The sequence below is a fragment of the Geotrypetes seraphini genome, chromosome 11 (genome assembly GCF_902459505.1).
Source record: "Geotrypetes seraphini chromosome 11, aGeoSer1.1, whole genome shotgun sequence".
In the NCBI taxonomy this organism is placed as follows: Eukaryota; Metazoa; Chordata; class Amphibia; order Gymnophiona; family Dermophiidae; genus Geotrypetes; species Geotrypetes seraphini.
The window spans coordinates 136,273,333-136,300,247 of NC_047094.1; the positions used below are offsets into that span (position 1 = coordinate 136,273,333).

At 42.6% G+C, this 26,915-nt stretch overlaps 1 protein-coding gene across 1 annotated transcript in view; it reads left to right on the plus strand.

Annotated features, from left to right (window-relative positions):
- TOP1 (DNA topoisomerase I) overlaps positions 1-26,915 on the plus strand; it is a 160,346-nt gene that overhangs the window by 59,172 nt on the left and 74,259 nt on the right. The window contains exons 4-7 of the mRNA XM_033963352.1: positions 4,430-4,649; positions 6,670-6,728; positions 17,678-17,773; positions 24,935-25,010. Of these exons, the coding sequence (XP_033819243.1) occupies positions 4,430-4,649; positions 6,670-6,728; positions 17,678-17,773; positions 24,935-25,010 (451 nt within the window). The remainder of the gene's footprint in view (positions 1-4,429; positions 4,650-6,669; positions 6,729-17,677; positions 17,774-24,934; positions 25,011-26,915) is intronic.

A 26,915-nucleotide genomic window follows, 5' to 3' on the forward strand; every position in this document is an offset into this window, starting at 1 on the left:
TAGTTTGTGTTCTTTTGTGAAATAACATGTCTATAGTACCTGTGTATCGTCTGTATTGGAAGGCAGTGGCAGCTCAGGAGATGCTCTATAGTAGAAGAAAATGGAATGTAAAACTTCAGTCTCCGAAAATATTCCTAAGAATAACAAAAAGGTTGGAACGTGGAATCATTTTTGCAATTATTATTAGTGTCTTATCTTCCTTACAGAGCAGAGTACTGAATGCTTTTTGGGGGGATATTTTCTTGTGTGTGTTATATTTTTTTTTGTTGTGATATTATATGCATATATTTTTAGTCTGTATCATTTTTAACTTATGTTATGTTGTAACCCACTTAGAATGTAGATAATGCAGGATATAAATACCTGATCGCAGTTACGGCCTCTTTTACAAAGCCACGCAGGAACAGCCCCTTTAAACCTCTATGGGCTTTGGGGCCGTTAGCGCAGCGCAGCTGCTAGCACGGCTTTGTAAAAGAGGCCGTTAGTCTTTCTGTCAGTAATATGGCTGAAGGGTATGTACAAAACTTTTATCTGGCTGATTTGAACAGACTGAAACCGGGGGGAATACTTTTCTGTATTTGTAATTTTGTTGTGTAGAATTCCCTCCTCATGAAGGCAGTTCTCCATGTCCCAGGCCTGAACCTGCTTTCTTCTTACTAAGACTGGATTTCCTGACCCCCGCTGGCAGTCTCGCTGCCTAACTAGCTTGAGCCCCCTTAATAAGCTTGATATTTCTCTGCCCTCCCCTTGGCAGGTTCAGTCTCCTTTTGAAGTTGGACACCCATCCAGCTGTCTCCTATTCTAGTTCTCATATCCCCTCAGTTCTCTCCCCATCAAACATACATGGTTTAACACTACTGGCACCTCTAGACCTGCTGGTAATTTTGTAGTGTTAAAGGTTAGCGCTTCATTTTATGCATCACCCGGAATGCTCCTTTTAATGAGCTCATTGTACTACATTTTCATACTAGTCTCGAAGGCTACTACGGGGCATAGAAAAAGCCATGCAGAGACATTTTGTGGATTGGAAGCTAAAATGCTTGTATGCTGAATTAACTTGTATGTACACACACCCATGCATGCATCTTTTTCTGTAACCAGTCTATACCCCCAGCTCGTACACACCTATAGCGCTCTCTCAACTCTCCTCCTCCGTCATGCACAGACACTCATAACTTAACACTCTCACATGGCAGGATGCAGAAAGCTCTGGCAACCCAGTAAAAAATATCGGGTTTGGAGCAATTTTTGTTTTGCCAGACTGTTCAGCACAAATAGCATGCAAAACATATGCACGCTATTTGTTATAAGTAAGCCAGTAAAAGTGGGTGGAACTGTGCCAGGCGCCAGTGCAGAAGAGCAAAATTGGTAGGCCCAGTACAGCTTCCAATCATGAGAGCTTACAGATAGCCTTTGAAAGTGAGGTACTTTTTTGTTTTAGCTCGCAATATAGACGCAGTTGTTGTGCGTCTGTTATGCAAGTGTGTGTCTTGGCCGTAGGAAAGGGACATACATGCCCAAATAGCTACTGGCAGCTTCAGACCTCCCAGAAGAGCTTGCCTGGCGAGAAGTGGGTGTTCCCTTTTGTGCATCACAAAGAGAGCTCATTTAAATACCAATGAGCTCCTTGTAAAACATTTGCATAGGGTTCTCATTGACTGCTACGGCAATCGATAAAAGCCTCCAAGAACCCTTTTGAGCATTGGAAGCAGAGCTGGCGTGCATGGCAGACTTTTGTGCATCAGGGCCTCTATCACATCGCTTCCTTGCCATACACGTACCCAGTGGCATCTCTAGACAGAAATTTTTGGGATGGCAGAGGAGGAGGGGTCAAGTCAAAGTAACATGTCTGTATATCATAAACCCCCTTTTCACCCCACTTTATAGACTTCCATGCATAAAAGAAACCTCCCCCCTCCAAGCCAGTTTCAATTGCCCATAAACCATTATAATTGATAGCTTCATTCTTCAAATTCTTCTGTAGTCGTGGAGTTGGATTCTCTACAACAGTGTTTCTCAACTTCTTCAAACCAAGAATACCCCCTAAGTCAGGTGTGTCAAACTCAATCACATTAGGGGGCTGAAATTCAAAACACAGGCTAAGTTCCTGGCCAGACCCCATCCAATCTCCACCCCAGACCCCGCCCCCATAATAATACTAATTATAACACCATTTTTTCTATTCATTTTTCATATATACACATAATATAACCTTATTAACACATAGTGGTAATGGTTAACCACAAAATTAAACTACACAAAACACACTGTATGCTTCTCAACATTCATTCCTACCAGAACACAGATAACCCTATGCAAATATGGGACCAAAAACTAAAAGTACTAATATATTTTAAAAAACACCCTAAGATTCAAGATTTTGCATGCAGTAGAACCCCCAGAGAAAAAGAAACAAATGTATTTCTTCCTGAGCAGTGCAAATGATAAGACAGCAGATTAAAATGCTCAAAATTGACACAATTCAAACACTAACATGAAAATAAAATAATTCCCTCTACCTTGCTGTGCCTCCCTCCAGCGGGTGTCTAACCTTCTGGCTGGCTCCAACCTGGCCGTTTTATGCAGTCCATGGTCCGATGCCCCCTGGTGTTATCTTGTGGCCGGCTCCCTCCTCCTCACAGCCATAGTGTGCATGGAGCCGCATGCAGTTGCTCCTCGTGCGTCCTGCACCTGAACCGGAAGCCGCCTCTGACGTCACAACGTCAGAGGGAATGCTTCTGGATGAGGTGTGGCGCATTGGACCGCAGGCCGCATAAAATGACAAAGGCGGGCCGAATTTGCACCGCAGGCCTTGAGTTTCACACCTGTGCCCTAAGTCTATAACAAATATCAACTGAGTACCCCCGTCCCCAAAATAATTGTAATGCAATTTCTTCCATTCATTTTTCATATACACACACAATATAATCTTAACAATATATAATGGTAACCAGAAAATTACACAAAGCAATAAGTACGCAGATAAAATGTTAATTATCTTTTATATTCTATTTTTTTCAGAAGTAAGGCAGATGACTTTAAAATACGCAATGTCACCTCAGTAACGGCTACAGAAAAGCACAAAGTGCAAAATACAAACAGCAGATATAAATTCTCAAAACTGACACATGTCAATCACTAAGGGCTCCTTTTATCAAGGTGCGCTAGCGGGGTTAGCGTATCGGACATTTCATCACGCGCTAACCCCTGCGGCAAGCCAAAAAACTAACGCCTTGTCAATTGAGGCGTTAGCAACTAGCGCGTCAGGCGGTTTAATGTGCGGTATTCCGCGCGTTAAACCCCCTACCGTGCCTTGATAAAAGGACCCCTAAGTTTAAAATAATTTTCCCTACCTTTGTTGTCTGGCGAGTTTATTTTTCTAATCATCTTTTCCCAGTTTCTGTTTGCACTTCCCTCTGACTGTGCTCTTAACTTTGTTCCAGGGCCTTCTTATCCTTTGTTTCTTTTCTGAGCTTCTTAGCAGCCTCCGACTCTGCCATGCAAATGAGGTCATAATTATTAAAATGGTAGTAAAATGGGCTCATTAATATTTAAACAAACACTCTGGGTGATTCTTCATCATTGTCTGGCGATTCTCCAAGCTCACCGCTAGCTTTTGACAACCAAAAATTACTGGCTGGTCTGGAGGTGCCGGTACTGTGAAAATTGCATCTCAGGCGTGTGTTTTCTGGCTGTGACTCATAATTAAAAAAAAATTTTAAACACTATTCATATAAATTATAGTAGTATAATAGTTTTTGGGGAGGGGGAAAAATCTCAAAAGCATGTGTCTCAAGTGTGTGTACTAAAGGCATGTCATGCGCACGATGCTTCCACCTCCCCTCCATCCAATAGCGCTGGCACACCTATGATTAACAACAACCGCATGTGACTTGTGCCTATGACGTGCACATATACTGCTCTCCTATAAGGCACGCCCACGACAAGCGTGCCTACTGCATATCTTTTTCTGGCACATGCGCACATTTATATCTCTTTCCGTGGACTATTTTATGAATGTGTCAATTCCATTACCAGCAATTCATCTCAAGTAAATTTAGCAACTCTCCATGGACCTCTGTGAACCTCATTTGCATGCGCGGTTCTTCGAGAATGACTTGCCGTTTTGAAATCATTACATTTACAGCCGCAATAGCGGCCTGTCGGATTTTACCAGTGGTATTAGAGAATCCGACCCTCAGTAACTGAATTCTCCCTAAACACAGACACCCAACAGGGTAAAGCACTATCATTGTTTTTCACACATGGTCCTTCAGCCCCCACAGAACTTATACAAATGAGCCCCACAATTGAGTCCAGAGCCTGCATCAAAATCTTTTCAATCTTGGAGCAGTTGTGCAGGTACATCCAAATGATCTTTTGTCTGTGGAACCGGTGAACTAATCCAGCCCTTTTGTTGTTTCTGTAGTGAGCACAAAGATTCTATAGAGAAGAAACACAAAGAGAAAGAAAAGGAAAGACACAAAGATGGCAGCCTGGAGAGACCCAAAGATGGCAGCTCAGAGAAACACAAGATTACCAGCTTGGAGCGAAGCAAAGATGACAGTTTGGAGAGAAATAAAAATAGCTTAGAGAAACATAAAAATAAACACAAAGAAAAAGATAAGGAAAAACGAAGGGAAGAAAAGGTTTGTGCTTTCTTCAGCTTCCTTTCTTACATTTTAGAGGGCAGCGTATTGAGTAGTGATATTATCAATAGAAATTCTATTATAATGAATGTTGAAGTTTTGACATATGCCCGGATTTTCTAACCAATGCCCATGTCGGCGACCACCAATAGTGTGTCAGTCACAAGACGTTGCCAGCTAGAGAATTGTGCCTCAAGTGCGATTCACACAAAGATTAGGCCTGGATAAACCCAGGCCTATATTTCTGTTGCCTGTCTACCGGGGGGATCCCAAAAATAGTCCACAGCTTGCCATCAGCTGATCACGGCAAAGGAATCCCTGATCAGCTGAGCCAGCAAGACTCCCTGAAACATCTGCTGATCGGGGATTCCTCTGCTGTGGACTATTTTGGGATTTCCCAGCAAAGATAGGCACCAGAAATATAGGCCAAGTTTTCCTAGGCCTACATTTCCAATGCCTATCTTTGCGTGAATCATGCCTACGCAGGCACTTTAGACCAGTGGTTCCCAACCCTGTCCTGGAGGAACACCAGGCCAATCGGGTTTTCAGGCTAGCCCTAATGAATATGCATGAAGCAAATTTGCATGCCTATCACTTCCATCATATGCAAATCTCTCTCATGCATATTCATTAGGGCTAGCCTGAAAACACGATTGGCCTGGTGTTCCTCCAGGACAGGGTTGGGAATCACTGCTTTAGACCACCTAACGCCACTTCTGGTATTGGCCACACCTACTTTGGTGTGCAGTGGCCTAAAGTGCCTATCTAGGTGTGATTCCAGTGCCGGTTGGTGCTTCAACCTCGCTGTTTTTTGCCATTTATAATAACTACATTCTTCAATTAGACTTTGGTAGGACGCCTACCAGCGCCTAAGTTTAGGCACCAGTTTTAGAATTTCTCCCATAGTGCATATTATTAATGCCATCACTTGTCACAATCCAAATTGATGCTTTGGCTGTCCAGTAAAGGACAAAATGCAACATGGAATCATAAAAAAAGAAAACAATTGCAATTTGCATGTTGAGTTTACTTGCACTTCAGGCTTGATGTAAAATTTACTTTCCTGATTGAAAAAAATGACAGTTGAATGTATTTAGTGTTGCAATAAACTAAACTGGAAAACTCCTGGTCTGTACTTTTCTCCAAGGGCAAGCAGGATGATATATCCACATTGCTGGGCAATGTCCTCTGATGGAGCCTGGTATGGCAAGCACTCTCCAGTGTCTGCTGCAGATCCGCTTGTCTTCCCACATTGTTGTGCTGTACCAACTTAGTCTAAGTTTTTCTGCAGAGGTCCCATGCAATAGTAAAAGGGAAGATGAGCGAATGCTGGGGAGCGCTTGTCATACCAGTCTCCATCAGATGACACTGCCCATCAATGTGGATATACCATCCTGCTGTCCTTTGAGAACATCTGCTACAGGAGAGTAAGTTTTCTGTATTTCATTAACTTGCTGAAGATTATCAATATGAACAAATTTCTGTAATGTGATTTCTCTTAGATTTCACAGCTGTGCTCATAACTGCTAAATCTTAATGCTAACTTTAGATGTTAGTCTGGAACCCCTCTCTTTCATTGCCATGGCTATCATCTGCTAGTAAAGTAGAGCCCAGAATAGTTTTTATGATGGCCTTTAACCAGTTGTCTCTTGTTGCTACACATTATCAGTCTTGAGCCCTACAGAGCAGATTACAGTAGAAGACAACTTGTGCTAAAAAAAAAATGTTTTATGGTTATAATTGACTATTGAACCCCTACCATGTATCTAGTTCTGCTTCTGTACACCTTGGATTCTGCCTTATATATTGTTTTGAGACTTCCAAAGGACCACACATAGTACATATTTATCTAGTTTCATTTTTTTATTTCTGTGCTGATTTTATTTATATATACAGTATATATAAAATATCAGATGCTTACAGTTTTCAAGTAGTGCTGCTTTTACAAATCACATGCAAATTAAAACCACTGTTCCCTCTGTCTTAACACATTGAAATATTCCTGTGTTTGGTTTCTCAGGTCAGATCCTCAAGTGGTGATGTGAAAGTTAAGAAGGAAAAAGAAAATGGCTTTTCAAGGTACATTTCTCGCATATTAAAACATGACTAATCCCTTTTAGCACATAATTCTCAGATTAAACAGCAGTAGTTTGTTTATATGCTTTTTGCTGATTACTTAGGCCCAGATTCACTAAAGATAGCGATTCAATCGCTGTTGGCCGATTCTCTAGCCAATTTTGAAATAGCGATTGATTCACTATCTTGTTTGCATGCAAATGATTTGCATGCAAACTCTCCAATTCAATCGCTCAGTGAGCAATTGAGTTGGGGCAGCCCTGACAGTAGTAACAGAAGCAGCCTCCTGTCACTGCTGTCAGGGCTTCTGCCAGGTTGTTGGGGGTTTTTTTTTCACTTTTTTAATGGCACAAATATTTTGTGTGTATTACACATACAAAATATCTTGCCAATAAAAAGGAAAAAAAAAAAGCCTCCTGCCCCCTCTCCCCTAACCCCCCAAAAATTGCAGGAGGGATGCTGCCACCGCCATTGCTTTGGCCAATCAGGGACTTCCTTAGGCTCAACCCTAAGGAAGTCCCTGATTGGCTCAGGTGCCTCAGGCCCCCTCCCAATGGAGGAGCCCAAGGCGCCTGAGCCAATCAGGGCCTTAGGCCCCTCTCTGTGCTCCATATGATGCACTGGGGTGGGGCCTAAGGCCGACATTGCACAGGAGCTGGCCGGAGGAGCAGGAGGGGAACCCTGCTCCTGACTAAAGGTACCTGAGGGGTGTGGGCAAGACCGGTGGGGTTGGGCATCCCGATGGCAGGAGGGAGTAGGTATCCCTCCTGCTATATGTAAAGGTACTGGGGGTGGGGTGGGCCGGGCAGATGACAGTGGCTGTTAATTTGATGGCGGTGGCAGCATCCCTCCTGCAATTTTTTTTTTGGGTTGGGGTGGGAGACTTTTTTTTTTTTTTTTTTTTATTGGCAAGATATTTTACATGTGTAATACACGCAAAAATATCTGTGCCATTAAAAAAAAATATTTGAAAATAAAACAGGCAGATTTGTCGGTAACACAGTTACCGACAGGCCTGCAGCAGTCGGGTTTTAGGATAGTAAAACCTGAGTCAAAATAGCCAAGCAATTGTTGGTGAATCAATCGCTTGGCTATTTTGCATGGGTGGATCGGATCAGGTAGGAGATTGATCAGGCAGGGTGGGGAACGATCACAAAACCAGCAAGGAGGTAACTGGGAACCTCTTCCTCCCCCCAGCTGACCTGGAAAGCTTTTCTTTGACATCAGCTCTGACATCGGAGGGAAGCCCTGTGGGTCAGGTTTGGGAGAGGGGTGGGTGGGCAGGGATCCCTGGCAGCAGCTTCAGCGGGTGGGGTGGTCAGCAAGGAGGGATCCCCGACTGCGTGGTTCGGACAGGTGGGCCGGAAATATTCTTGCAGCTGGTATCGCCGCATATCCCCAACAAATGAACACAAATGGGGGCAATAAACTCAAAACTTCCAAGAGTTGAGTGATTAGAAAAAGTGGCCTGAATCCAAGGGAATAATCACTCTTAATAATATTCAAAATGTGCTGTTTCAAAAATACATCAACTATTAATAAATTTTATGCTCAGAGTCATGGAGGCAATAACAGGGGAGACCCCCAATGCTACTGCCTCACCGCCCAATCATCGCATATTTAAGGAACTTTTGTAAGAAGTACGGTTATTTGAATTTTTTAACGATAGGAGGAAGGTTTAAGATCTGTTCGGTCAGTTTGTAAGACGAGTTTAACCTTTTGAGTCTAAAACGCCCATAATTAGAAAACTCTTGCAAAACATCGTTGGTTCCCTGAAGCAGGAACGAAACGTGGCACTTCGGAACCTGCACGCTATAAGATCAGTTTGCTGTTCAGATTTAAATCATAAACGCATAAAGTGAATAGTTTAACCCGAGTGGCATATGATGTTAAAAAATTCAAACAACCGTACTTCTTACAAAAGTTCCTTAAATATGCGATGATTGGGTGGTGAGGCAGTAGCATTGGGGGTCTCCCCTGTTGTTGCCTCCATGACTCTGAGCATAAAATTTATTAATAGCTGCATATCCCCAACAAGCAGCCCACATACTGTATGTTGAAAAACACTGACCTAGGCTATAAAGACATAGTGCAACTGATGTTCCTTATAGGATCATTTAAAGAGAAGCTTCTCCAGTTAGAACTTTAAAACCTGACACACAACTTGAACAGTATTCATTCCATTTTAGGAAACCAATGGAGCTTGGAATAAAAGTTTTTAAGTGGCTCATATTTAGATAAGCCAAAAATTAATCTAATGGTAGCATTCTGAGCTAATTACAAAAGGTTGAGTGATTTAGAGTAGATGCCTATTGTAACCTTATCTTAATTAAGTCTTGATAGTATTAAGGACTGTACCAGAATTCTAAACACCTAGGTTTAAAGCATTTTTAGATGGCCTTTAATCTCCTAAGTATAACAAACACATTTTTAATAACTGATTGTACATGACAGTGCATATTCAATAAATTTTCTGCTTCCACCCCTAGAATTTTGGTTTGAGGATATAACATCAATATATATTTAGGTGTTTTTGAAGAATCAGAATCAGCACAGATTGTGTGCTTATTATTTTACCATCTGAGACTGAAAACTTCCTTTTCAGCTTTTGACTTCAGATTAGTGGTTCAAGCATTAATACTCGGTAGGTTAGATTTCTGTAATATGCTGTATTTAGGAATAGGAAAAATGAAACTGAAAGCACTTCAGCTGGTTCAGAATTCTGTGTCAAGAATTATTTTGAGGAAGTCAGTTTGATCACATTTTACCAAAATTGTATCAACTTTATTAGTTGCCAGTGGCTTTGTAACGTCTACTACTACTACTATTATTTATTACTTATATAGCACTGAAAGGCGTACACAGTGCTGTACATTTGATATTTAATAGACAGTCCCTGCTCAAAAGAGCTTACATTACATTACATTAGTGATTTCTATTCCGCCATTACCTTGCGGTTCAAGGCGGATTACAAAAGGAGTTATCTGGCCATTTCCAGAGGAATTGAAGAGTAGAGCGAGTTGTTTCAGAGAATTGGGATGAGTCTTGTGCTGTTAATTTGTCTTCAAGGATTTCTTGAATAGCATGTTTTTTATTTCTTTTCTGAACAATTTGTAGTATGGGGTCGTTATCAGTAAATTGGATAGTTGGTAGTCTAGTTTTGCTGCTTGTGTGGCTAGAAGGCCATCATACAGTTTTTTTCGTTCGACGTCTCTGATGGGGGGTTGTGTGAACGGTTTGTGGGTTTTCCTATGTCTGGTTGAGGTAGTTTGGATTAGGCAGTTGTTTAGGTAGGCTGGGCTATCTCCGTTTATGGTTTTAAATAGTAGGCAGTAGAATTTGAATTGTACTCTTGCTAGTATTGGGAGCCAGTGTGAGTCAATGTATGCCCCCGTGATGTGGTTGTGTTTCCTCAGTGAATAGGTAAGTCTAAGTGCTGTGTTTTGAACTGTTTGTAGTTGTTTTATTATGGTTGCGGGGCAGGGGAGATAGAGTATGTTGAAGTAGTCTAGAAGACCTGGAACTAGGGACTAGACCAAGAGCTGGAATTGTGTTCTGTCGAAGAATTTTCAAACTTGCCTTAAGTTTCTCATGACCGCAAATGATTTTTGTATTGTTTTGTTGATTTGTGGTTGCATTGTACAGCATCTGTCTGTTGTCATTCCTAGAAGTTTTAGAATGGGTTGTATGGGGTATGTGATTGAGTTTATTACTAGATTTGTTATGGTTGGGGTTTTATTATTTTTGAAGAGAATGAATTTTGTCTTCTCTGGGTTTAGTTTGTGATTTTTCATCCATGTTGCTACTGTTTCAAGTGTCCTGTGTAGTGTGTCTGTCATGGAGGACTTGGTTGGTCAAAAGGAAGGAGAATGGTGATGTCGTCTGCATAGCTATAGGAGATTAAGCCTAATTTGTCCAGGCAGGTGCCGAGGGATGCAATGTAGAGATTGAAGAGAGTTGGAGATAGTGGAAATCCTTGGGGTATGCCGCAGGGGTTGGACCATGGTTCAGATTTTTCTTTGTTCAACTTTACTCTGTAAGTTCTGAATTGTGGAAATCCTTGAAACCATGTGTGTACCTTGTTTGTGATTCCTATTGTATCTAGTATTTGTAGTAGGATGTTGTGGTCCACCAGGTCAAATGCTGTGGTGAGATCTAGTTGTATAATCAGCATTTTTCTGCCTGTGCTGTGGTGTTGTCTAGCTGTGTCCAGGAGGGAACCTAGTAGTGTCTCTGTGCTGTAGTTGGTTCTGAAACCAGATTGTGTAGAGTGGAGTATGTTGTGGTCTTCTGGGTAGTTGGTGAGGAGTTTGGCTACCAGGCCTTCCATTAGTTTGACATAAAGTGGTATTGAGGCTATGGGTCTGTAGTTGGATGGTTGATCTGTTGCTCCTTTAGGGTCTTTTAGCTTACAATCTAACTTGGATAGACAGATATAACATATAGGGTTGTGGATACAGAACCCAAAGTGAGAGGAGTTAGGAGTCAAAAGCACTCTCGAAGAGGTGGGCTTTTAACTGGGCCCTGAACACTGCCAGAGATGGAGCCCGCCATAGGGATTTGGGCAGCTTGTTCCAAGCGTAAGGTACAGCAAGGTAGAAGGGACGGAGTATGAAGCTGACAGAGGAAGAGACGGGCACAGATAGGAGGGACTTATCAGCTGAGCAGAGCTGGCGGGGGTGAACATAGGGGGAGATAAGTGGAAGAGAGTCCTTGTACTGTACAGATTTTCCAGTGTTCATTTCTGTCGGCACCTGCTTGTCTATAGGCCACGTTATAATGATGTCATCAGTAATGCGGCAGAGTGAAATCCCCAACGGACAAGGCCAAGCAGCCTGTTTAGAGTGCTGCTGGCCCGACGCTGCTTCAGTTGAAGGTAGGGCTCGCTTGCAGTTGGCAGGGAGGGAAGGATGGAGGGTCAGCGGGGGTTCGGCTGCGCAGTTGGGTTGAAGAGTTGCTGGTGAATCCTAGACTAGGGCTTATTTTTGGGGTAGGGCTTATATTAAGACCTACCCTAAAAATGATGCTAAGGCTTATTTTTGAGGTAGGGCTTATTTTCGGGGAAACACAGTAGTGACCTACTACTAGTAGCCACCTTGAGAACGGGCTACTGGGCTTGATGTACTATTGGTCTAATTGAGTAAGGCTATTATGTTCTTATGTACATGAGCCACTTCGAGAACAGATCTGCAGGAACACCAAAGGCAGTAGTACCAGATCTTTGTAAGGTCCACTATGCTGATAACATTTCTTGTGCCTTTTCTATTGCGGGCCCATGGCTAAGGAATAGTTTGCCAGGGCATTTTCGCTTCTGCACGTCACTGCAATTTAAAAAGGTTTTGAGAACCTATTTGCAGATGCATTTTCATGTTTTTGAGGCTGTTGGGGGGTGGGGTTTAGTTGAACTATGAAGATTGGATGAGAGCTGGGGAATTTGTTTGCTTTATTGTGGATGTCTTTTTTTTTTTTTTTTTTTTTTGTGGTATCAATTTTTTATTGAAGAAAAAATTTTTTGTTCCAAAATTGCCGTTGGACTCAAATCCCAGACCAATCCAAGAATATAGAAAACATACCAACAGAACTAACAATGCATGCAATGTGTCTCATAACAACCCCAATATCCCATCCCACCCCCTCCCCCTCGCCTTTATTATGGATGTTTTATTGTGAGCTGCTTTGGCTGAGCAGCAAATAAGTACGGTTTTGTAAGTAAATAAATAAATAGGTTGGATCAGTGTGGGTTTTTTTCCTTAGGTCCAAGCCATAAAAACTTAGTTTTATTCTTGTTAAGTTTAAGCCGATGGGTTGAAATCCAATTTTCTATCTTACTAACACAGTTTTGAATACAAGTAATGCGACATTGATGTCACCCTCATAATTACGGTGTTTAATGCCAGTCTGATCAAGAGCCTCTCCAAAGAACTGCATAAGCAATGGAAAAAGGGGAACCCCTTGGAACTCATACTAACAGGCCTCCTTTTCTCTAAACAAATATCCCTTCATTTTTTTACTGTATAATGTCACTCAGGAAATCTCAACACCAAGATAGCACCTGTCCCTGGGCTAAGAATTTCTGTCATCCGATCCAAATCTAATGGGTCAAATGCACTAGTAAGATCAAATTGGCTCACAATAGCGCAGTGACCTTTACATAATAATTCCTTGCCATATGTAATGTAATGTAATGTAATATATGTATGTTTATGTTTTATATTATACTAAAACCAAAATACTCAGACAACTCAGAGGTGACTAGCACTAGACTGTTTATCTAAATAAGTCCTGCCCCTACATCATTAAGTCTTATTTGTTTTCATTTGTCTCCCCTGACCAACGGACAAAAATCATGGTTTTGATATATATATTTTGGCAAATTATAGGTTTTTCTTTTGGCCTATTACATAGAGATTTCTATTCCGCCATTACCTTGTGGTTCAAGGCGGATTACAAAAGAGTTATAAACGATGGGTTACAATGGAAGATCATTTGTCATTTCTAGAGAAGGTAAAGAGTAGATCAGGTAGTTTTTGTGTGGCGGGAAGAGGGAGGGAGGGAGGAAGGTATATGAGATGTTAGTACTGATTCAGGAATTTCTTGAAGAGTATAGTTTTGATTTCTTTTCTGAACATCTTGTAGTCTGGGGTAGTTATCAGTAGATTGGAGATCTGGTTATCTAGTTTTGTTATATGAGGCCTCCACCTCCAGGAATGCCTACATGTATACTGCGTAAAAAATATGCAGTCTGTATTGGCAGAGCAGTCTGTTAGCATAGCTCATTCTTGAGAACCACCACCTAGGCATTTCTAAATAAGTATTTAGAGGTTTTTATCATATTTCCCCTCTTCTGCCTTTCTTTTATATGCTTATGATAGCAGACCATGGACCATTTTAGTAACTGATCTCTGGACAGATTCCATTTGGTTTATATCCTGTTAAAGGTTGAATATCAAAAATTGCACATGATATTTCAAATGTGGTTTTATCATATACAGAGGTACTATCACTTCCTTATTCCTGCTGGCCATTCCTCTTTCCATGTGCACCCAAATGTCTGAACCAAGCAGGGGTTGTAAACGGCAGATGGGGATGTCCTTGAGAAAGCCATGTATCAGCGAAACATGTTGGATATGTCTCCCCTGACTAACGGACAAAAATCATTGAGATAAGTTTAAAGTTTAGTTTAAAACTATATCAGTGAAAGTTACGTTTACTGAGATAGTTTATCGAGTTGCTTGAGAACCTGGCTTATAGAATGTTTATTGAAGGCTCATGAGGAGGTGGGTGTTTAAATCTAGTATCACCGCTGAAGCCGATTTGAAAAGTGCATTTATTGATAAGGAAACCAATTAATTCAAAAAAAAGTGTGTAATTCTTAGTGTTTTGAATGTTTAAAGAATGGCCCAAATATTCTCTGGCATGTATCATTGCCTTTTCAGCCTGTTGGGCCATTTAAAGATCATCAGATTCCATCACACCCTGATCTTGCTTTCCATTTAGTTCACCTCGTATATGATACCACTTGTGTTTTTGCAGCCCAGTTCATTGCCCTACATTTCTTGTTTATTGCATGTGATTGATTGCCTTTCAAATAAACCAGCAAGGCAGTAGACAATTAAAATTCATAAAATATAACAAACATGGACAATAATCAAATAGGTACATAAAAAACATAAAACCAGATAGAATAATCATAATAAACATCTATAACAATTTAACCCTTTAATTGGCAGATGGTGAAACGGCTGCTTTATGTAACTTGATGTTGAACGAGAGCAACAGTGCCAGGTAACAGACATTCGGAGATGCAGATCTCCCATAAGAGCCATAGAAACACATGTTGCGAAATAGAGGGTTAAATTAAAACAATAAGCAATTTAAAAAATTGTGCTGCAGAGATGAACAGCTAGCTCCATTCCCCTTCGCCAAATCAGACACCTGAAGAGAACTAAGCTGTCCAAAAAAGCCAGATCTTCAATCTGATTTAAACTCCAGGAAGGGAGTTCTTTAAAACAACTATGGGTATAATCCAATGAGATTCTCAAGGGTGATGTCAGAGGCAGAAGGCTTAATTGCTGGTCTGGGGTATAAGGAAACAGCCAGTCCAATAAGTAAGAAAACCAGTATAAAAAGTTCAGTGTGTCAGCAATAAAATCTTAATTTTTCATCTGTTGTTAATAGTCGCTGTTCCTATATTGATGACATGCTGATTCCCATGAAAATGTGGCAAGAATTTTGGGAATTCATTGCAATTCTAGTTGTCTGTTTTTATGCTTTATGTGCAATTCATTTGGAAGACAAAGATGTGCAGTCTTTTGATCCTTGCACTGGTTCTATGACATTTGTAATTCTCTTTTTGACTGGTTAAGATCCACAGTCCTTAGAACATACCCAGCCAGTCAGGGTTTTCGGCATATCCCCATTAAAAGCCTCAGCTGGCTGGGTGTGCCCTGAGGACTGGGTTGAAAACCTCTGCGCTAGGAGATTACACTTAACTCAAAATATGGCTGTGAAACTCAATATCTCCAGTTAACAAAGATCCTTTGACACCTCTATCCAGAGTTTCCCTCTATTCTTTTTAATATGTTTTATTTTGGTTTTTGGGTATGGGAGTATCTTACTGATTTTACACAGATATTCAAATTTAGTTTCCCATATTTTCTCTAGTGCTTTTTTAGATGTATTATGGAAGTCCCATTCTGTGAGGATTTTGCTATTCTGCTTGTCTGCAGAGAAAATCAAGTTACTTAACCTGCAGTAGGTGTTCTCCTTAGATAGCAGGATAGATGGCTTCACATACCTGCCTACTTCCCTCAAAGGGGTTATATTCTACTAAGCTTGATAGACTTAAGTTTATCCTAGTTGACAGCGGCAGGTGGAAAGTGGTATGTATACAAGTACAGTGGTACCTTGGATTACGAGCATAATCCATTCCAGGAGCATGCTCGTAATCCAAAATGCTCGTATATCAAAGCAAGTTTCCCCATAGGAAGTAAGGGAAACTTGCTTTGATATGTTTCCACCCCCCACCTTCCCCCCCCCCACCGAAGCCAGCAGCGCTGCTCCCCCCCCCACACGAGAACCGGCATTGCTACCCCGAAGGTCCCCCCCCCCGGCGATCCGGAACCCCCTCCCCTGCCGCCATCGGGCACCCCCGCCGCAACCTGAGGTCTCCCCAACCCACCCGAACCCTCTTCTTACTTTTCTGTAGCCTCCGCAGCGGCACCAGCATGTCCTGTGCGTGGTGCCGGTGCCTGAAGATCTGCTTCCTGTGCTGGGCCTTGAGAGTTCACGTTCGACGTGAGAGTTCCCGTTTGACGTGAACTCTCAGGCTTTGCACAGGAAGCAGATCTTCAGGCACAGGACATGCTGGTGCCGGTGCCGCTGTGGAGGCTACAGAAAAGTAAGAAGAGGGTTCGGGTGGGTTGGGGGGACCTCAGGTCGCGGCGGGGGGGTGCCCGATGGTGGCGTGGGGGGGTGCCGGATCGCGGGGGGGAGGGTGCCGGTTCGCAGGGGGGGGGGGGGGGCGCTCGCAAATCGAAGCGCGCTCAGTTTCCGAGGCGCCGATTTTGCGAATGTTTTGCTCGTCTTGCAAAACACTCGTAAACCGAGGTACCACTGTATAGTGAAGTTACTCAAAAGCTGCTAGTGCTTTCCTGTATCTGCTTTGTTGGTGATGTCACCTTTGCTGTTAAGACTTGTATCCTGCTGCCCATGGAGAGCAACTGCAGCAGGTCCATAGCTTTATAAAATTTATCCAAGTTTATTTAAAATTTCTTATACCACTCACTCAGACTTCTAAGCGGTGTACAATAATAAAAAAAAATTATAAACAGTAAAACAAAGTTAAAACTTGATAATACATGACATCAGGGGAAGTTAGTAAAACAAAAGACTTAAAAACCAAAGGGAAAAAGGTGTAAGAACTGCAATATTCTGAGAATAGAGAACAAATAAGGGACAAACAATAGGTGGGAAAATACGTTTTAAAGAAAAAACGATGTGAATTTAACTCTTAAAAGGGCAGTTAAGAATCAAAAGTGTCTTGGAATAGAAATGTTTTAGCTTTGTTTTGAAGGGATGGTATTGGGGTGATCCTGATTGCTGAGTTCAGTTACCAAAATACTAAGTGGAATATCTTAAGAGGAAAATCCTCCTTTTAGTGCCTCAACCACTTGGATTTTCAGACTTGAAGTGCAGCTCCTTCTTTGCGCCATAGTCGAGATCCAGGGAGGCAGATCATGTAGCCCAGGAATCTCCTGGAAGACTTTTTCTACTCTCTGGAAGCTATCTAATTTGAGACATTTTATTCTGATGAGATATTTGAAACTGCTATGTTATAAGGTATCAAGAAAATTAACAGCTTCTCTGTTAAATTGCTAAAAATGGTGTAAATACAGCAGAGAAGGGATGCTTTCCTCTGGAGGTGATAGTATCACTTCGGTCAGTAACTCTGCTCTCAATATTGTTCTGTATTTTGAGGCCCTGCTTTCTACAAATAAACAGTAGTATCAATTTGTCCTCGCCTACATTTGTATCAATACCTGCTTCAATGACTTTACTACATTTTTATAAATTAATCTCAATAGGAAAGCAGGGAATTAAAGCAAGACTCTTCATGCTGGACAATTTAACTGAAGTGCTTATTTATACCTTTGTGCATGCATGGACAAAAGATACAGTTATAGAATTTGTTTGTGTATCTGCATTAATATATATGTAACTCATTGCTGCTGAAGCCTTGCTGTTGTCCAAGACCCTGCTCACATTATATGGTCTACTCTAATGGATCATACTAGAGGATTAATATGAAGACCATAAAATATGAGTTATACTGGAAGTGTGCACATCTCCCATTTATTCTCCAAACTGTCAAGCCCACAATGAGAGGTGTGGTTTGTTTTTTTTGTCTCTGGCATAGGGTCACTTTCTTTCTGTCTGTCTTTTCTCCATAGCCCTCCTCGCATTAAAGATGAACCCAATGATGACAGTCTGTACACTCCCCCCAAAGAGAATTCCAAACCTCTGAAGAGATTTCGCAATGATGATATGTAAGTTATTGGTGGGAGAAAAGGACTTTGGCTCTTTTATTAAAGCAATAAAATTATTCTCCTATTCCAAAGAGATTAGGTACTATAGAAGGATTAGTATTCTCTTCTTTAACCATGGGGAAGAGAGGTTGGTAGATGTTAATGGATGGAGCCATAGGAACAAGCAGAGGAATGAGAATTGCTATTGTCGTCTGTATTTAGTGGGTTGATTTTTAGTTGCAATTTCTGCTTTGTTCAGTTTACTTTAGCTGGGTATGTGGCCCTTTATCTACAAATAATACATTTTGAATGCTTTAAAATACCACTTGGAGTACTTTTCAATAGTATCCTTATGTTTTATGTAGATCTTGTGCCATTTTCCTTTTTAAAAATGTGTTTCTAGGCTTCAGTGTCTGCCACAAAGTACATGCATTACCTCTGCACCTACTATTTCTCTGCAGCCAAATGGGTGCAAAACATGCATGTATTTGGAAACTAGATGCTGTTTTTTCTCTTAAACTCAGCTTAACAAACTTAGTTATAGAAGCTCACACATCTCTTAGCTGGTAGGGAAGTGTAAATTTCAACTAAGCCATGAAAAGGATTCCTTTCATTGTAGCTAGGCAAGTGGTTTTGAATCATTTAACCTTCCATTGCCCCTGGTACCATAGTTAGATTGTGAATTCACTGAATTAGGTGCCCATTGCACTAGAAGTGATTTTTCCCTAAGTAGCCAATCCCTTCCCATGAGAATTGTGTAGTGAGCCTCATTAGTATTTTCTTCACTCCTCCTCCCATCTCTCTGGGCTGTCCTGTGATTCTGCAGTTCTTTTCTCTCTACAAGTGAGATGGTAGAAGCCTGTCTGTTTTGCTCGAGTTTATTTTTCATTTAATTCAGGTATTTTTCATCATATTGTGAGGCTTTTTGCTCATGCTCCAGAGTCTCCCAGCTTGATATATCTCTGGCTTTGGGAGAGCTCAGACTCTGAGAACATAAGAATTGCCACTCCTGGGTCAGACTAGTGGTCCATCGCGCCCAGCAGTCTGCTCCCACGGCGGCCCCCAGTTTAAAGACCAGAGCCCTAACTGAGATCAACCCTACCTGTGTACGTTCTGGTTCAGCAGGAACTTGTCCAACCTTGTCTTGAATCCCTGGATGGTGTTTTCCTCTATAACAACCTCTGGAAGAGCGTTCCAGATTTCCACCACTCTCTGGGTGAAGAAGAACTTCCTTACGTTTGTACGGAATCTATCCCCTTTAACTTTAGAGAGTGCCCCCTTGTTCTTCTACCTTGGAGAGGGTGAACAACCTATCTTTATCTACTAAGTCTATTTCCTTCAGTATCTTGAATGTCTCTATCATGTCCCCTCTGTCTCCTCTTTTCAAGAGAGAAGAGGCCCAGTTTCTCTAATCTCTCGCTGTACGGCAACTCCTCCAGCCCCTTAACCATTTTAGTTGCTCTTCTCTGGACCCTTTTGAGTAGTATCATGTCCTTCTTCATGTACGGCAACCAGTGCTGGATGCAGTATTCCAGGTGGGGGCGTACCATGGCCCCGGTACAGAGGCATGATAATCTTCTCCGATCTGTTCATGATCCCCTTCTTAATCATTCCTAGCATTCTGTTGCTGTCGTGCATTGCGCAGATGGCTTCATCGACTTGTCGACCAATACTCCCAAGTCTCTTTCCTGGGGGGCCTCTCCAAGTGCCACCCCAGACATCCTGTATTCGTGTATAAGATTTTTGTTACCAACATGCATCACCTTACACTTATCCACGTTAAACCTCATTTGGCATGTTGCAGCCCATTTCTCAAGCGTGTTTATGTCCTGTTGCAGGTCTTCGCAATTCTTCTGCGTCTTCACTACTCTGCATAGCTTCATATCGTCTGTAAATTTAATCACCTCACTCGTCGTACCAATTTACAGGTCGTGTATAAATATGTTGAAGAGCATGGGTCCAAGCACCGAACCCTGCGGCAGTCCACTCATGACGCTTTTCCAGTCTGAGTATTGTCTATTTACCCCCACTCTATGTTTCCTATCCGCCAACTAGTTTTTTATCCACATGAGTATGTCACCCTCGATTCCATGGCTTGCAATTTTTCATAGTAGTCGTATATGCGGGACCTTGTAGAACGCCTTCTGAAAATCCAGATATACAATGTTGACTGGCTCGCCCTTGTCTACCTGCCTGCTTACTCCCTCGAAGAAGTGCAACAAGTTCATCAAGCAAGATCTCCCCTTGCTGAAGCCATGGTGGCTGTTCCTCATCAGATCATCGCCTCTACCATCTTTCCCGGTACCGAGGTCAGACTCACCGGTCTGTAGTTTCCCGGATCTCCTCTCAAACCTTTCTTGAAGATTGGCGTAACATTTGCCACTTTCCAGTCTTCTGGAATCTTTCTCGATTTGATTGACAGATTGGCTATCAGTTGAAGTAGTTTAGCTATAATCCCTTTCAGTTCCTTGATTACCCTCGGATGGATGGCATCCGGTCCCGGGAATGTATCATTTTTAAGCCTATCAATCTGCCTGCATATGTCTTCTAGACTGACCGTCAACCCTGTCAGTTTCCCGTCTTCGTTTCCCGCATATAGCCTGCCGCTTCCAGTATATTGTGTATATCCTTTTCAGTAAATACAGACGCAAAAAATGTGTTCAGTTTGTCAGCGATGGCTTTGTCCTCCTTTAGCACTCCCTTTATTCCATGATCATCCAATGGCCCCACCGCTTCCATCTCAGGTCGTTTCCCCTTAATATATCGAAAGAATGGCTTGAAGTTTTTCGCCTCTTTGGCTATTTTTTCCTCATAGTCTCTTTTGGCCCCTCTTACCACCTTATGGCACCTTCTTTGATGCTGTTTGTGCTTTTTCCAGTTTTCATCCATTTTTGACCTTTTCCATTCCTTAAACAAAGTCGTCTTATCTCTGATCGCTTCCTTCACCGTTACAGTGAGCCACGCCGGTTCCATGTTCTTTTTCCTCTTGGATCCCTTGTTGATACGTGGCATATATAGATTTTGTGCCTCAGTGACCTTGTCCTTAAAAAGGGACCATTGTGTTTTTACAGTGCTTTCTTGAGGTCAGAAGTCTGTAGCCAAGGGTCAGCCATTTGGCCAGCCAGCACTAATAATCCAGAAGTTCAAGGACCGGTCCCTTGGGAACAAGGCATACCCCAGTTTCTGTCCGAATTAGGTTTGAGGGCAGACTGAGTGGCTCCGTGGTGTTTTTTTCCCAGGATCAGGACAGACTGCATTTCCTCCCCCCTGCTACGCATGCGGGTTCCGCTGGGGGTAGAGGTCTTCAGCAGATCAGAGGGTTAGAGAGGCAGAAGAGATGAGCATTCTGGGTTCTAGGCTTGTTTGAGGCAGAAGTTCTCCCTGGTAATGACAATAGATGCGATATGCTGCAAACATAACACTGCAAAGGAATGTGTTGCCATATGCATGTACCTTGGACAGTCTTTTTCACCTGTTTCTCCATATAAGAACAATATAAAAAATATAAATAATTAAAGTATTGATAAGTTAACACATTCCGGAGCTTAACTTGTCAGAGGATGTGGTAAGAGCGGATAGCGTAGCTGGTTTTAAGAAAGGTTTGGACAAGTTCCTGTAGGAAAAGTCCCATAGTCTGTTATTGAGAAAGACACGGGGTAGCCACTGCTTGCCCTGTGTCGGTAGCATGGAATATTGCTACACCTTGGGTTTTGGCCAGGTACTAGTGACCTGGATTGCCACTGTGAGAACGGGCTACTGGGCTTGATGGACCATTGGTCTGACCCAGTAAGGCTATTCTTATGTTCTTATGATATGCCTAAAATAAGGGGTTTATTTGGAGACTAATGATAGCTTGTAGGAGGCTAACCTGATGAGACCTGCTCTAAAATCAGGTAGCCGCGAGCCCTTGAATTTTATTTTATTTTTTCCCCCTAGGCTTAAAAAACAAAATTGAAATCTTTTTTTTTTTTTTAATTCTTTATTCATTTTATAACTCACAAACAAGTGCACAGTAAATATCAATCAGTTATCATACAATGTCAGTTGAAAATCCACCACATCTTACAACAAAAAGATATATCCCCCACCCCCTCCCATTTCCATATTCAACAAAAAAGAATATATCACATGAATATAATATCTTATCATTCATATATATTACTAGCTTTATAGACCGTTACATTAACGGGTGCTAGAATATATGTGTGTTTGTCTTTATTTCTTTCTCTCTCTGTCTCCTTAGCCGCTTTTTCCTGTCCATTCTCCCTTATTTTTACTTCCCCTGTGTCCACCACCACCCCTTCACTGCTCCCCTTATCCAGCAGCAGCCCTTCTCCCTTTGTTTTACCTCCCCCCTGTCCATCAGCACCTCTTCCTGCTCCCCCTGTCCAGCAGTAAGCCTCCCTTCATTTTTCCCCCGTGTCCATCATCACCTCTTCCTGCTCCCTCTGTCCAGCAGTAGGCCTCCCTTCATTTCCCCCCTGTCCATCAGCACCTCTTCCTGCTCCCCATGTCCAGCAGTAGGCCTCCCTTCATTTCCCCCTCCCCCCGTGTCCATCAGCACCTTTTCCTGCTCCCCCTGTCCAACAATAGGCCTCCATTCCTTTTGCCCCCCCCGTCCATCATCACCTCTTCCTGCTCCCTCTATCCAGCAGTAGGCCTCCCTTCATTTCCCCCCCTGTCCATCAGCACCTCTTCCTGCTCCCCATGTCCAGCAGTAGGCCTCCATTCCCCCCCCCCCCGTGTCCATCAGCACCTCTTCCTGCTCCCCCTGTCCAACAATAGGCCTCCATTCCTTCCCCCCCCGTCCATCAGCACCTCTTCCTGCTCCCCCTGTCCAGCGGTAGGCCTCCCTTCATTTCCCCCCCTGTCCATCAGCACCTCTTCCTGCTCCCCTTGTCCAGCAGTAGGCCTCCCTTCATTTCCCCCCCTGTCCATCAGCACCTCTTCCTGCTCCCCCTATCCAGCAGTAGGCCTCCCTTCATTTTCCCCCCCTGTCCATCATCACCTCTTCCTGTTCCCTCTGTCCAGCAATAGGCCTCCCTTCATTTCCCCCCCTCCCCCCGTCCATCAGCACCTCTTCCTGCTCCCCCTGTCCACGGGAGTTAGTATAGGGCCGGTGTCTGCCATTCTCCCCAAGTCCTTGCACCCCCTCCCCCCTTCCCTTCCCACGGACCTGACTACCTACCCGGCGATTCAAGCAGCGTGTGCACCAGTCTTCACACGCTGCTTCGGGTCCTTCTACTGCCCTGATTTACTCTGGCACGTCCCTGATGACATCATCAGAGACGCGGCAGAGCAAATCAGGGAAGTAGAAGGGCCCAAAGCAGCGTGTGAATACTGGTGCACACGCTGCTTGAATCGCCAAGGTAGTCGGGTCCGCGGGAAGGGGGGTGAGCGGAAAAGGACTCTGACTCCTGTGGTCTGTCGCGGAGGGTGGTCAGGCTCCATTTCAGCCGCAGGGAAGGCTCACTGCCCCAGCTCCTTACCCGTCTGCAGCCCGGGCCAGGCCTCCCGCACTTTCTCAGCGGCCTGGCTTGCTCGGTTGTTGTTTTTTTTTACTCCGCTTCCTGCATTCGCTGCTCTCAGTGACTTAATAAGCGCGCATGTGCACTTGTCTTGCCACATCCCGACAGAAAAGGGATCAGGGAACAAGCGAGGCAAGTGCGCATGCGTGGCTAGCATTTTATTATTTAAGATTATTATTATTATAAACCAACCCTCCCCCTCCCCCCCCCGATCCACATGTAAGAATTAAAATTGGGAAAAGTGTAAATTAATCATAATAATAATCTAAAAATGGCCCCCACACATCCTTAAAGTTCTTATAATACCCTTTCTGAACTGCCAACGCTCTTTCCATTCTAAACACTTGACACACTGAATTCCACCAGAAACAGTAATTCAACCTTGTACCAAAATTGAAATCTTAAGTTAAAGAATTTAATAGAAAAACTTGTCTTCATACTTACACAAAATTTTACATGGCGGCCAAATTGGACACTTCTTTTGAATCCTCTCTTCTTTCAGCAGGTTCATCTGTCCCATTTTAGATTCCAAGAACTGCTTTGATATGTCCCAAGAGTTCAGGAATGAGGTGCCTGCCTACTGCACTAGAAGGGAAGATTAGGTACTTAACCTCTATAATCTTCTTTCTAGTAAATAGACACCTCGTTCCTGAAGCCCGCCCTGTCCGATGTTCATTAACCTGCTTACTGCATCAGACAAGCAAGAGAGTCCAATTTTCTTGTCTCTTTTCTTTATTGCATTCAGAGGGTATCCTTCAGAACCCTAAAACTGTTAGTGTAGGTGGTACTTGGATAGGTGGCTAGTTAGGTCCACCTCATTACATGGTTAAATGTTTATCTGTTCAGTGGTTCATGTTTTCAATATTAGGTTATGTGTTATGAGCAGGACAGATTTGTTTTCGAAGAAGATCCCCATACCCCATCCCTCTTTTGTTGCCTCTCTAGGGCTGATCATCTATTTTGATACAAACTGAGGAATCACCGGACAGCCCAGAGAGATGGGAGACGGAGCAAAGAAAATGCAAATGAGGCTCTCTACACAATTCTCACTGGAAGGGATTGACTACCCAAGAGTTCAGGAATGAGGTGCCTGTTTACAAGAAGGAAAATTAGTAAGGTATGTACCTTAGAGTACATGACTACTATTCAGTATAAACTACTTAAGATACCCTTGGAGAATATAAGTGGTATATAAATAATTTTTTTTAAATTGTGACTTTATACCTAACTTGAAAGAATTTGTGAAATCCTGAGATAAGGGAAACAAGACCTGGAACCTTGCTAGTTGTGTGCATTCAGACATTCAGTTAGAATTTTGAGTAGGGATAGACTAGTCTAAATAATGAGATGTGCTTATCATAATCCCGCAAACCTCTCATTGATTTTATATGGGTATTAGTGCAAAGAAGTCATAGTCATGGATCCTGATTTGTAATTGGTTGTGATTTCCCTGCGCTCATCCTGCTTCCTTATGTGAAAGATGCAATAAAGTGAGACGGGATGTGTTGAGAGGAATACAGATATTGAGATATTCTCGGGTGTGTTTGATGACCAAGGGGAATGACTCTAGTTTTAGAGGGGAAAATGCATTTCATTAATCACACAAAAAGCATTTAATAGCGAGCATTAAAGAAGAGCATGGGTTTTTTTTTAGCTGTGATATAAAGCCCAAGAAAATAAAAATTGAAGATATCAAGAAGGCAAAGAAGCGGAAACAGGAACATGAAGAGGTACTATAATACAAAAAGATTTTTATATGAAAAGTTTATTTAACACTTGTCTTGGTGACAGCCTGGAAAGTCAGGTCTTCCATTTGCCCACTGAGCGGGTGCTGCATAGGCAAGAACAATGCACGTATCCTACATACTATTCTATCAACAAATAGATTAAGGTAAGAGACCTTCGGTCAGACAATACAGAGTTTTATGTATGTAGACAATTCCACCATGTGGGTTCCTTTTGGACAGTTCTGCCTTAGCTGCTACTCATTTCTCCATCAATACACTGGTCCAAATTCTTCATCCTAATCCAGACTACTATTACATGCTCTCTAGAAGGTTCAGAGTTAAACTATTTATCTTTCCCAAGTTCCCCAAATGTAACCACATCAATCCTTCTACATAATTCACTTTCGCCATCTTTATCACTTAGTGCACCTCCTTTGTGACTGTTTACATATATGCATGCTCTTACCATGATAGACCTTTGCTTCTCTTCATTTCATTTTGGCAATGAAACAATCTTCCTGCTTAGAATTCTTTCCTTCTGCTCTTTCTTAAAACTCATTTCATCTATAATTATGTCCTTTCTACTGTTCATCATTCTATCCAACCTCCCTTTTTTGGGAGGATGAGAAGGACATCTGTGTGATGCTTTGATAAACTGGCCCTACTTTGACCCCATTCTTAACATTTACAGCTATAAACTGGACTGAGATTTCAAGCTTATTGTTTGCATGTGCTGTTGATTTTCTAACAATCCTCAGTTGCAGTTGTACACGGGATCAGGGAAATTACAGTTTCGACCCATTCTTTAGTTATAAGTAGACCAGGAGTGCCCAAAAGGTCGATCGCAAAGGCAACGCATGTCGATTGCAGAGCCCAAGATAGACTCATGTTACCTTTGTGTTCTGTTCTCCCTGCTTCCCCCGACGCCAGGCCAGGTGTGTAACAAGCGCTGGGCCCACAGCCGGGCCCCCGATGTCAATTCTGACGTTGGATAGGAAGTTCTGGGCCAGCCAATCTCTGCCTGGCTGGCCCAGAACTTCCTCTCCGATGTTGGGGGTGGGAGGGGAAGGCTGTGGGCCCGGCGCTTGTACACACCTGGCCTGGCGTCAGGGAAACGGGAAGAAATCGGCGGCGGTGGCTTGGGATGGGGGCAGGGAGAGAGAAAAAAAGCGAGGAAGGGGCAGGGAGAGAGAAAGAAAGAAAGAAAGAAATGAAGGGGGCCAGGAAGAGAGAAAAAATCGGACTCATGGAGGGACAAAGAGAGATATTGTTTGGGGAATGGAATGAGGTCTGGAGGAGAGGAAGCACGCAGGAGGCATAAAGAAAGAAATTGGATTTACAGTCAGAAGAAGGAAGTGCAACCAGAGACTCATGAGATCACCAGACAGCAAAGGTAGGAAAATTTATTTTATTTTAAATTTAGTGATCAAAATGTGTCCATTTTGAGAATTTATATCGGCTGTCTATATTTTGCACTAAGGCCCCCTTTTATTAAACCGCAATAGCAGTTTTTAGCACAGGGAGCCTATGAGCATCGGGGGCAGCGTGGGGCATTCAGCACAGCTCACTGTGCTAAAAACTGCCATCACGGTTTAGTAAAAGGGGAGGGGGTATATTTGTCTGTTTTTGTATAGTTGTTACTGAGGTGACATTGCATATTTTAAAGTCATCTGCCTTGACCTCTTTAAAAAAAAAAAAAACCTCGGAATATAAATGATTAACATTTTCTCTGCGTACAGCGTGGTTTGTGTTTTTAAAAATTTTATTGTTGGTAGGTCATTTTGGCTTGGTCATTTTAAAAGTAGCTCACAAGCCAAAAAAGTGTGGGCACCCCTGCAGTAGACATTAGATTTAATGTAATATGTAAAAAACCATTAATTTATCTGTAAAAGAATGGCTATTCATAGT